The 12,890-nt window shown below is 38.7% G+C and overlaps 1 protein-coding gene across 2 annotated transcripts in view; it reads left to right on the forward strand.

Annotated features, from left to right (window-relative positions):
- LOC592144 (adhesion G-protein coupled receptor G4) overlaps window positions 1-12,096 on the forward strand; it is a 37,624-nt gene extending 25,528 nt beyond the window's left edge. For both annotated transcript variants that reach the window (XM_030971973.1, XM_791682.5), the window contains 11 exons: window positions 1,153-1,432; window positions 2,224-2,337; window positions 2,875-3,002; window positions 3,877-4,023; window positions 4,618-5,017; window positions 5,516-5,712; window positions 6,132-6,296; window positions 7,262-7,371; window positions 8,859-9,121; window positions 10,678-10,747; window positions 11,185-12,096. In XM_030971973.1, the coding sequence (XP_030827833.1) occupies window positions 1,153-1,432; window positions 2,224-2,337; window positions 2,875-3,002; window positions 3,877-4,023; window positions 4,618-5,017; window positions 5,516-5,712; window positions 6,132-6,296; window positions 7,262-7,371; window positions 8,859-9,121; window positions 10,678-10,747; window positions 11,185-11,713 (2,403 nt within the window). In that variant the 3' untranslated portion in view covers window positions 11,714-12,096. The remainder of the gene's footprint in view (window positions 1-1,152; window positions 1,433-2,223; window positions 2,338-2,874; window positions 3,003-3,876; window positions 4,024-4,617; window positions 5,018-5,515; window positions 5,713-6,131; window positions 6,297-7,261; window positions 7,372-8,858; window positions 9,122-10,677; window positions 10,748-11,184) is intronic.
- The last annotated feature ends 794 nt before the right edge of the window (window positions 12,097-12,890 follow it).

Here is a 12,890-nt window from a genome sequence, read left to right on the forward strand (position 1 = left end):
AATTATTAATTAGAATATTGTCTTTTCAGCCATGTGTGACATGGCCCGCTGATCGCCCATTGACTGTTATTCTGCGTGGTGAAAATGCACTTCAATGTATAAAACTCCCCTACAAAAATGCAATATCCTCATATGTTTCACTGATTAAATCAATTTGTTATTTACACTGAAGGTAGCTACAACTGTACTGGGGTCACCAAACTTTCTTTTTTTTTGAAATTCAGTCCTTGTGGAATGTTATGGCCTGTTGAATTGAATGGTTTCTCGGAAAATCGTCATAAATCCTCAAATCTGACATATTTTTGAAAAAAAACTATACTGTGATGTAGCTGAAAGTCTGCAAATTCTTATCATTTGTTCGGTTTTTCTGAATAATTTGTGAAACATATGAAATAGCTGTAACGGTGATCCATGTAATTTCCATCGCCATATTTTATTGGCATTCCAAAAATATTTGGAATTTAATGTTAATATTTGGTGTAAATTGATCTATAAATATATGTTTTAAAAAATGCCAACAAATGAACAGTTTGACTTTCCTATATATATAATAAGCTGAATGACCTAATTTGCATATTCATAATTTTTTTTCCTTCAAAAATTCCATACCTGTCTGATATACATAGGTTTCATTGATGTATCATGTTCGGTTTTGATTTTGATTACATATGCGCATATTAATTAGACGGACTCATATAGTTTATTTTCACAACTTTTTCATATCTGCAGATTCGCAAAAATGGCAAAAATGACTTATTTTGTTTGCTTCTGTTTTCAAAACGGTAATAGATATATTAATATTTTTGTATTTTTTACCACAAAGATGATATTCTAGTGTCTGATAATTTAATTTATTATTTGTGTCCAAGAAAGTGATGATTAAGTTGTCAACTTTGTCGAATTTTGCCATTTTTTACCAATTTGACCATTTCTGGCAGGTTTTTCGGTAATTTTGCATTGACCGATTTCAATTCTGTTTTTTTTTTTTTTTGAAGCTTTCATAAAGCTTGATCATTTGCAATCATCAAATAACATGTGTTTGTTGTACTTATTTTTGGTGTGCTATACCTAATAATAGGAATGATTGAAAGAAGAAGTAGAAGATGATGATAGTAACAATATGTTAAAATCAAACTTCTCATTCCATTTCAGTTACAGGAGGCCTTTTTTAATGACGACGGCGGTCTGATATCCAGGTCCTTGCTCGATAACATAGAGAGCAACGAGTTCCCCACCATCGTTAACACACGCAACGGCAGCACGGTCGTCGACTACGTCATCAACTTCAACAGCAGCATGTGGAACGACAGCGTGAATACGATTGTGAACGCAACTACATCCCTCCTCGAGTTTTCCCTTGCCCTGCCCTTTGGAGACGGTCAAAGCAGTAGCTCATCCATCGTACCGGGTAGCATCGTCGTGAGCAGTGCATGTACGCAGTTCAAATCGTTTAAAGCGTTTCTCAAGAGGGGATTAACTCAATGCAAATTTGTGAAACATAAATGCCCTAATGGATCTCAGCAGACGTTTAAAATGCAAGAGCATATAAACGTAACTCACCAATAGAGAAACGTTGAACTCCTGATTAAAACTCAATAGAAATTGTCGTCAGATTGCTTTGATTAGAGTAGATAGAATAACAAGAACCAAACTAGTCTAAGCTGATTTGATATTTTACTTCTCAAAATATAAAATAGTAAACATACTGATAGATGGAAAATAATCGGTATCCTTATTGAGGATCAGAATGAGCAAATGAATGACACAAACTTTATCATTAGACTAATATTCATTAATAAACTGGACACATCCAAATAGTAAGGTGTTTGGCCGTTGCACACGAGGCGTAATTTATCTGACGTAGGACTGCGTCAGCAACTGGCACGGCCTTGTGTTTGACGCACGATGTGAGAGTAACATTGTACAAAAAGTGAAGGCAAAATTAGCAGTATTAACAGAATGTTGTATTTCCGGCGTATATGGGCTAATTGCCTTCGAAATGACGACTCGGGTGAAAAGAATGTTGAAATAAGAAATATTGAAGTAGTGTTGGGACACAGCTTACTCCAAAAATAACTGCTGCTGAATGTTCTTTTGAGTTATTCCAACGAATCAGTTTCATCAATTTACCTCAAGTAAATCCAATCAATTTACCTCAAGTAAATCAAATCATTTTGTCCCAAGTAAATGAACCCTTTCTCTTTTTCTGAATGAAATGCTTAGCATCCTGCCTGGAATCGGTAGTCACGGGTACCTTTGGAACCCTGAACTTTCCCGCTACACATCTGGACCAGACCGCTGACAGCCAAGAACGGTGTAGTGAATACAGTAACAACAGTAAGTCGACAATCAGTGATGACTGTATGGGTTAGCCATTGAGGGGGCACTGGTATAATGAGGGGGAGGGGTGGCATCGATCGGCCTTACTTGGTGGATGGCCGACACAGTACGTAACAAGGCCATCGATGAGGGCCTGAAATGGAGTCCTGTCATCCCTTTTTTCATGTGACACCGTACCCATCTAGCTACATCCCTGATAACATCATAAATAGTATCTTGGGATATTTAATGAAATTTCTAAAAATTAAATCTATATAATTTGAAGAAAGCCTCAAGGCATGAGCATATAAGGCGAAGGAGGGGGTTGCAGCCCTTTGAGAATTTTGAAAGGACTAATATTCGTACAGTGATGTGGTGTCTTGGTAGGGGGTGGGTCGGATTCGTCTTAATATAGGTTGTGCATATCATATTCTTTACAATTTTTTGTTCCTGTTCCTTTATTTTCGATTTTCCCTTTTCTTTCTCTCACTTTTCTCATTCGATAAGGTAACTTAGTCACTTAAAGTCATACACACAAATATTTATTAATTGTAGCCCCCCTACCCAGAGCTAGACGGACATGTCGTGGGGATCTCTTGTCGGCAGCTGTCTGGGACGATCCCGTGTTCCTAGATTGCTTTGTGGGAGAAGATACTAATGAGGTTTTAGACAACATTGCTAGGGTAAGATATTAAGTATTTCATTTTCTTAAGATGTAACGCTCTCATTGTATGATTTGCATATAGCCAGATATTTACTACTGAGATGCAGGGTGATTTAGTAGTAGTAGTGTTAAATGAAGCATAAGAGGAAGAAAATAAAGTATAAGGAGGAGGAGGAGGAGGAGGAGAGGAGAAAAAGAAAAGAAGAAGAAGAAGAAGAAGAAGAAGAAGAAGAAGAAGAAGAAGAAGAAGAAGAGAAGAAGAAGAAGAAGAAGAAGAAGAAGAAGAAGAGGAAGAAGAAGAGAAAGCGAGAGAAAGAGAGAGGGGTGGAGTTGAGTGAGAGAGCGAATGGGCGACAAAGATAAAGAGAAAACGAGTATCATCTCTTTATTCTTAAATAGCTATACACCATGGGGTCAACGCTAAAATTCTAGTAAAAAAAGTCGTATGAAATTTCTTATCATATTTGTATAGATTATTTTCTGTCATATTCAGATTTACATACGTTTGTAGCGCGATTATTGGGCTTAAAAATGATGCAGTGTAGTATGCCTTCAGTCCCAATATCGAGCTGCTCATGTCATAGCATTTTGGCATCATCAAAGCCCCAGCAAATGATTATGATTTTCATCGTTTTTCATCAAAAATGAACTTATTTATGTGGCACACGTACTCGAAGTATTCTATGTAATTGAAAAAAAATGGTAAACAGTGGCGAATGAAGGGGGGGGGGGGGGGGTGCACAATTCGTTGCTCTTGCCCCCTTGCCCCTGCCCAACTAGTGGCATACCTTAAGTACACAACAAAAATATCTCCCAACATTATATTTCGGAATTATGCCCTCTTGCAAGATATGAATCAGTTTCTGAGTTATAATGCTTCTATCTAATTACAGGCAGTTGTGACGCCAGAGAATGTGACCGAATATTCTTACGACGTTGCTGAAGCGACCGCAAATGTCGCCGATATCAACGCGGAAGGTCTCCGAGCCATCTCCGATGCTCTGGAGAAAATTGTCAACGTCGGGAACTCATCGACAGAGGTAATAACACAGATTTTTCCATGATCCGACATATCAATTTTTGGCCACATCAAATATGTTGGTTTTTAGGGCTTGCATAGGTTACGATAAGAATGAGATTATGTTAATGGTTATAGGATAAGGGTAAGTTAGGTTTTGTATTTGATCCATGGTCGAAATTAGGAATTCGATTATTAACTGTCAATCAATTGTCGTGGGAACACCATCTTTACGAAATTATTCTCATGATTATTATGAATTATTTTGATCATGACACATTAACAAATGAACGGTTTTAATATCTATACTTCTGAGCTCCCTCAGAGATGTACTTGCAAAGTGGCAAACTGGAGTTAGCTTCTCGGCAACTGCCTCTTTATGATCGCGAAAACCATTCTTACGACCGACTTTGTCTACCAATTAATCTTTATACCATGTTTTGCGACACATCCCACCCCCAATTAAAAAGTAGTATATCAATGGCTGTCCAAATCACTTTAATATGATTAATACTGTGAGGTTTCCAACCAGCGCTAGTGCCCTTTGATGATGTATTTATATTCATACATTTCGGGTTATATAGGAAAAATTAATTAATCAATTGTTTTCTACCAGGTCACCAACAATACCCTCCGGATCGTCGACAACGCTCTCAGTTCTCCCGAAGAGGAGTTCGTTAACGCCGTCGACTTCGAAGCTCCGACGAGGATTCTCGACTTCTTGGAGCAACAGATCACCATCTTCCAGACCCAGGGCGACGGCAACAACCTCACCATCATCGGAAGGAGCGTAGCTGTGGTGGCCCTCCAGCTTCCGAAGGCCAGTCTGATGGAAGGTTTAGGGTTCGCTACCCTGTCATCGCCGGACAGTGAAGAGAAAAGTGACGTGCTCAACGAGCTGAATGAAAATAAAACGATGGTGTACTTCAATCCGGATAACATTCCGAAGACAACAATCGATGCATCCATTGTTTTGCCACCAGATATTCTTGAACTGTTGCCTCCATATTTATTAGGTGCGAAACACTACAAGTTAAAACCCAGACATTAAATACAGTTGCGTAATTAAACTGTATCCAAACTATAGTGTGAACTACAGTCGTGGACTTTAAATTCTGTTTCCTTCAGTTCGATCCAATGAACATTAATGAATCTATTTGTAATCATTTAGAAATATAAGGCTTAGGTTGTAAGCGAGCAGTATTAAAAGAGCGGATACATCTAGCAACACACGTTCCTGTAGTGTTAACTTGTATTTTGATAAGTAAGAGTGATAATGTCAGAACATCAGTAACAATAACAACATCAACATACATCGTACTATGGTGAGAATAAGAGAACTGTATATTTGACCCCCAAAACGTTAGATTGGTCAGTAATTTTGATATCTGAGATAATAGAAAAAACGTGTCACCATTTGATCAATATAAAAATTCACCAGTTAGAATCGCCCGAACACCACTTCTTGACAATCCCTTAAAATCAATTCTTCTCCAATCTTCTCTACCATACAGAAAATGGAACTGTTCCAGTGACTTTCTTCATATTCCAGACCAGTAAGCTCTTCTTAAGTCCAGACCAAGAATACGATCTCGGCGGTGGTCGTCGACTAACGGTCGGCACCCGGGTCATATCAGCGACCGTGGAGGGTGCGGTCATTCAAGGTTTGCCGCAGGGTGGTGAAGTGGAGACAGCCTTCCTTGAACTGAATGTGAGTTCGTTTGATTTATTAAAAAGAACAGCGTCAAGACTGCGAACTTTAATCAGTCTGAAATTATTTATTCTTTGCACAGTCAACACGTCATTTGTATAGTTGAATTTTATGAGATCCAATATGAAATACAATCTCCAATTTCCCTTTCAAATATAAAAACGCAAAGGGCTACGATATTACGCTAATGCAAGTTGCACACGGGGCGTACTTGTTGATACATGTGCCCATCGTCAACCTAAAATAAATGCAAACTAATCAATGACGGCATGTTGCATGATGTTGGTTTTAGGGAACCATAGAGAAACCCAATAACAAAACTTATCTCCTAAAAATTACTGTATATTTTTCAACCCCTTAACAAAAATAATCTTGATCCGCCTCTGTATTGTATGTCTGCTTCGTCCTGCTCCATACAGGTGACTCGAGACAGTGAGGCGGTGGATAACAGGACGTGTGTGTTCTGGGATAAGATTGATCAAGGAGGCCGATGGTCGTCAAAAGGATGTCGACGAGAAGACAACCCCGACATCAATAGGATACGATGTCTTTGTGATCACCTGACAAGCTTTGCCGTTTTACTGGTACATTATTATTTCTTTTCATGTCATTTAGTTTCATTAAACAAAAAACACATATAGGACACATGGAAAATATTTAGAAAAATAGTTAGCTATCTTCCTAAAAGTGTCACTGTGGATATTTCTCGGTATTTAAAAAGCTATCGTATTGTATACAGTGAAATATCGCGGTTATTACTACCCCTTTTACTGTTGTATTTCTCTTCCATATGTGGATTTGGAAGGTGCAGATTTGAAGGCCATTACAGCGGTAAATAATCGAACATTATCTCCACCAGAGAGTGATATTCGATCTTAAAGGGACAGTTGAGTTCTTGCTAAGACCACAAGTGCCTCCATAGTGAATGGTTATTGCTCTTATTCCTATTTATGACATTTCTAGTGCTTTTTTAGGACCTAAAATTGCTATGGAGGTAATTTTAGACGCAAAAAATTATACAATTCAGCTCCACTTTAAAAAAAATACGGTGACTGTTAATTAATTAAGTAATTAATAATAACAATACACGGGACGGCTGGCTGTGGGTATTAAAACCAACACAAGAAAGCCAACAAAATGCCAACATTAGCATCGGCTGGAATAAAACGTATAAGGCGCTATTTCGTTTTTTTCAACGGCTGGTTAAAAATCATCGAATATTTGTGGGGCACCACAAAAAATATTAAAAATGGTTATATTTATGGATATTTTAGCCGTCTCTGAACCGATTTTTGATAAAACGGGGTAGATGTGATCGATGTAAAATATTCAATTTTAAATGGATCATTTTAAGTGATTAACTTTTTCTCTCCGACCCCCGCTTTCTCTCTCTCCCTCTCTCCCTACCTCCCTCCCTCTTCTCACCTCTCTCCCTACCTCTCCCACTCCCTTCTGCAACCCTCTCTCTCTCCCGTCTCCCACCCTCTCCCTCTCTCTCTTCTCTCACCCTCCCCTCTCTCCCTCTTCTGCTTCCTTCGTTATTTTGTAGGATGTATCTGGAGATGTGGGCCTCTACGCTTTAGATGTGTTGGGTATGATCGGCTGTATCATCTCCATCATATGCCTCCTGATTACACTTGTTACCTATCTGAGCATGAAGTAAGTCATCTTTCCTAATATCCCCTCAATAATCAAACGTCAATATGTTACATGTTTGTGTAATCTTTGATTAATTGGAGATCTTGAGAACAGTTTAAAATGGGGTTCGAAGCGGTTTTTTGAACAATAATATTTAAATCAGAGCATTATTTATATCAAATATAAAGTTTCAAAGAGTATTTAACCAATCTGTCGTCATGTAAATGGATAGGAATGAATATAGCTATGACAAAAGATAGGCCTACTATTGCTCAGGAAATGATGATACTTTTGTGGAATAAGTGATTATAATTGATAAAATAAAGTGATAAAATAATTGATTTTCATTAATATCATTATTATCGTAAGCAGGCGCGTACGCAGGGGGGGGGGGGGGTTTGGGGGTTAAACCCCCCCCCTTTGGTATTTTTATGTGTATAAACCCCCCCTAAAAAAACCTAAAACCCCCCCCTTTGTATTTTTTTTATTTTTTTTTTTTTTTTATTATTATTAAAAAAAAAAAAAAAAAAAAAAAAAAAATTATCCCCATGAATGACCTAAAGCAGGTGACCTTACCCCCCTCCCAACGGAGCAAAATGTCAAATTTTCAAATTTCGAGGTCAAAAAAAAAAAAAAAAATCTTACCCCCCCCCCCCCCCCCCCCCCCCCCCCCCCCCCCCCCCCCCCGCTTATTCAGCGGTCGGGTGAGTCGTTGCGATTTTTTGGGGACCAAAAAAAAAAAAAATGAGTCCTCTTACCCCCCCCCCCCCCCCCCCCGCTTATTCAGCGGTCGGGTGAGTCGTTGCGATTTTTTGGGGACCAAAAAAAAAAAAAAATGTGTCCTCTTACCCCCCCCCCCCCCCCCCCCCCCCCCCCCCCCCCCCCGCTTATTCAGCGGTCGGCTGAGTCGTTGCGAAATTTTCGGCCCGATTTATGAATGTTAAAACCCCCCCCTTGAAAAAATCCTGCGTACGCGCCTGATCGTAAGCAAAAATGATGGTAATTCTACAAACACAATTCGGCAGGAATTGACAATAGTACAAGATTTCTTTTTAATTAATGGAGAAAAAAAAAGAAGTAATAGTTGATAGTGGTGACAGAAAGAAGAACTTGTGCTAGTCGAGTCTGGCCCTAAATATCATATACAATTTTTAAGTTGTAAATATTTTGCGACTACAATTGTTACATTTGTAGGTCAAAACCACTTTTGAAAACGCATTATACCATTTCATCAGTATGCAAGAAATAAAATTGATGGATTGGAGGATCTACGTTAATTGGAGGAAATCAGACAGCCCTCTTTTGCTTGATAATCATAATATTTCGCTTGTGAAACTTTTCGAAACTGGACAGAATTCTAGAGCAGCTCCCATAAATATATGTTTAACATCCAGTGGGATTGTTCCCAATCCCCTAAGCTTTACATGGCATAATTCTACAAACTGTAAACGAATATTGATAATCAAATTTGATAATCGAATTTAATCACCCCATTTCAATATAAACAGAAAACTACGCTCGAAGCAACCTCAGCGGATCCTGATCAACCTTTGCTTCGCGCTCCTCGGGCTCTATCTCGTGTTCGTCATCGGTATCGACCGCCGTTACCCGACCGCGGGTTGCGTGGTGGTCGGTTTTCTCATCCATTTCTTTCTGCTGTCGTCGATGTCGTGGATGTTGGTGGAAGCTATCAATATGTACCTCCTCTTTGTCAAGGTCTTAGACGCCACAGTGTCTCATTTTATGGTCAAGGCCGCGATTTTTGCTTATGGTGAGTAATGTGGAGGTGTCGTAGTATAGAGGGTCATTTACTTGACTCGCAATCGAAGGGTTAGAGTTCGAATCCTATCTCAGTATTATTGTCCTGTGGCAATTCACTAACTCATACTTGCCACTCTCCAGTCAGGTGTAAATGAGTACCTGGCAAATGATGGGGGATAACAAGTTAATAATTACACGACCCTCAAGAAGAACAGCATCGACACTGATGAAACTTCCCTGTGTAAACAAAATTATCATTATCATTATCAAATTCTAAAGGAAATGTATCTTAGTGGTCACTGCCCCAGCGAAAATGATCCCTCCCTTATTAGATTAGGGATGTCGGGTTAAAGTTAGAGTTGCAATATCTCTCTAAAAAAAAAATCGAGTGATCACTGACGTCACTCCTCTGGAGAGTGAAAATGTAGTGAAAATAGAGTTAACATTCACTCTTTTCTTAGAGAGCACTCGAAAATCAATCGATATTCACTCCTAAACAAGTGATCCCTGACGTGTCGTCACTCGCAAGAGAGTGAAAATAGAGTGAAAATTCACTCTTTTTTATGGAGAGAGTAGGGTTTTAGGTTACGGTAAATGTTTGTTTTGGGGCTGAAGTTAGGAATAGTCTTACGTTCCATTGTAAGTCATAAGTCCTATGATTTATTATGATTTGGTGAGGTTTACATTGGACCATCACAACCTATTACGTATAAAAGTATGATGAATGTTAAATGATATAGTGTGCTTAATGAACAGGGGCTGATGGGGCTGCATCTCACCTCCCGATAATTTTGAAGAAAAAAAAACCGCGATAATTCTGAAATTGTATCACCTCCGGCAAACGCCGCCTCATTCATATGGGAAGCGTGTTAAGCTATTTGACGAAGAAAAAAAGTTTGCCACTGTAAAAACTTCACAAGTGTCAATTTTTTACGCGCTTGCAAAATTTAGAAATCTTAAAAGAAATCCAGGGGCGGATCTAGCTTTTTGCTAAGGGGGGGGGGTTTGACCAAAATAATGACGATGCAGAGCATCGTCCACGAGCCGCGTAGCGGCGAGCCGATTTTTTTTGGGGTGTTTATTTGAACCCCGTAAGTGATGTTTTCCTGGCATCTATTAACACAATGGAGACCATAAAAAGCAGTGCATGATAACGTCTTTTTAAATCGAGTAACAGCTTAATACACAGTTATATCCAGCCTTTTTATCATGTGTTTGGTTAAGTTACCAGATGAGTTGAATATCTTCTCACAATATTTGCACTTGAAAGGGTTTCTCTCCAGCGTGCGTTCTTTTTTCTTTCTTTTTTTTTTTTTTTTTTCTTTCTTTTTTTCTTTTTTTCTTCTTTTTTTTTGGGCCGCCCAAGGGGGGGGGGGGGGTTTGAACCCCCTAAACCCCCCCCCCCCCTCCCCCGTAGATCCGCGCCTGAAATCAACATTCAGACAGCGGGAAGTCGGGAAATTGGATCCTTTCATCTGCATGTATATTAATTTGTTTACACAAGTCACCGGTTATATTTGTGTCAAGCTTATTTTTAAGTCTTTCTGACATTATATTGCTTTACAGGTTTACCTCTTCTCGTGTGTATCGTAACAGTAGCAGTCGATAGCTCCCTCTACTTGGGAGACGGGACCTAGTAAGTTAAATCTTTAAATTTTCTCATAAATCGTAATTCTGTTCTAAAGGCAAAATCATATTTTTGAAACCCCATATTAAGGGTATCCAAGGTCGCCATTTTGCATTATTCATGGAAACTGTGTCGGCTCGAGTAGTCATGCATTGTATATAAAATTGTTGATGAGTTTTGTTGTTGTTGAAAACCCATATTGACAAGGTCGTTATTTTGCGTCTTTTCATGGAAACTGTGTAGGCCCACGTATTTATTTCAATTTAATGATGAATTGTGATTTATCTGCTTCTTGTTGAGTTATCACTATCACTATCATTATATGTATATTATTATCAATCTGATAAGTCGTCGAGTCATTTTGTAGAAGAGAATAGTACCGTGGTAAGATGGTCTCTCTGTTCTAAAACTTAAATACGGTGTGTTTTTCTCTCTTCGCTAAACAGCTGCTTTGTGAAACCGGGTCCAGCCCTGTATTACGGCGTCTTACTCATCGTCGCTCTCTTACTTGCCGCCAACTTCATCATCTTTGGTATCGTCATGCAACGCTTGTCATGCCGCAAGTCCGTCGCTGCCCACAAGACCAACCAAGCCAGCCGCGGTGAGATGTGGCGACGGGTCCAGAACGCCGTCGCCATCTCTGTCTTGCTCGGTCTGACATGGTTGTTCGGTTTCCTCGCCATCGGTGGTGCCCGACTTGTCTTCAACATCCTCTTCCTCGTGTTAAACTCCCTCCAGGGGTTCTTTGTCTTCCTCATGTTCTGCGTCCGGCAGAAGGAGGTCCGTGAGCAGTGGGTGCGATGGATGCACTGCCACTTCGCTGAGGTCAAGCCCGGTCAGCGTCGCAGCGACGATTTCGTCAAGGCTAAGTACAAGAAGACTGGGTCGCAGGATGGTCGGACGTCCTTGGCGACGTCGAGCAGTCAGGGTATTCAACTGTCAAGTGGAGCGACAGTCAGCACAAATACTACATAGTGACTTCCAGGATATGAATAAATTTAGCATGAATAGCTTGCTAGACCAGCTGGCCAGTGAAAAACATAAGAATAAAAATGGCATTGATAGTAGTACCCTTATATGATCTTTTTAAATTCCATAATTATATTATTAGTGAATAATATGAATTAATTATACAATGTCTCATATCGAGAGCGAAACATAATGTACAGTTAAAAAACGTAAGCAATATTTATTCCTATATTTTTGTCAGGCCTATTATTCAGCCATAAGATTCAAAAGAATCTAAAGGCTTACATGAACGTTAAAGGGATAGTTGAGTTCTGTTGCAGAGGGCGCTACACAAAATATATTTTTGGTGAGATAATGAAAAACCGAGTGTCAAATTTGAAAGAACATAATATTTAAATGACAAAATCATCTTTGTTTAATCAAAATCGGTTCAGAGACGGCTAAAATAAAACGATTTATAATACTTGTGTACCACCACAAATATTAGATATTTCGAAAAATTTGAAAAAAACCGTTGAAAACACGAAATAACGCCTTTTACGTCGTAATTCAGCCAATGCCGATGTTGGCTTTTTTGTTGGCATTTTCGTGTTGCTTATATATTACCCACAATTAGCCGGCTCATGTATTGTTATTTTTAATTAAATAATTCATTAACGGTCACTATGTTTTTTTGAAAGTGGAGCTGAATTGGAATGATCGTATTGGCTAAATTTCACACATTTTGGGGTTTAAAATTACCTTCATAGCAATGTTAGGTTCCAAAAGGCATCTATAAATGTCATAGATAAGAATAAGAGCAATAACCATGCACTTTGAAGGCATTTGCGGTCTGAAAACAGAACTCAACTATCCCTATAACAAACATGAATCTTGCCTGAAACCGCCATCATTTTCATGTATTTAGTTGCATCAACGTTTGGAATTTTATATTAACTGAATAATAATGAATAATGAATAATAAAATCAAACAAAAAATAGCTTTGTTTACAAATTACAAACAAGATGAATGAAAAATATATTCTGCTTTAGCGCTTGATACCAAGAAGAAAACGCAAGTTGATTTGTTCTTTATGAACCACATGTGGAAATAAACTAAACTTTTACTTAAGTATACATCAGGGGTTGTTTGCTGGTTACAGGTTAGTTTATAAAATTGTCAAACTTAATTACCGTGTTTTAG

This window comes from Strongylocentrotus purpuratus, unplaced genomic scaffold (assembly GCF_000002235.5).
Source record: "Strongylocentrotus purpuratus isolate Spur 01 unplaced genomic scaffold, Spur_5.0 spur5_scaffold_6, whole genome shotgun sequence".
Taxonomy (NCBI): Eukaryota; Metazoa; Echinodermata; class Echinoidea; order Camarodonta; family Strongylocentrotidae; genus Strongylocentrotus; species Strongylocentrotus purpuratus.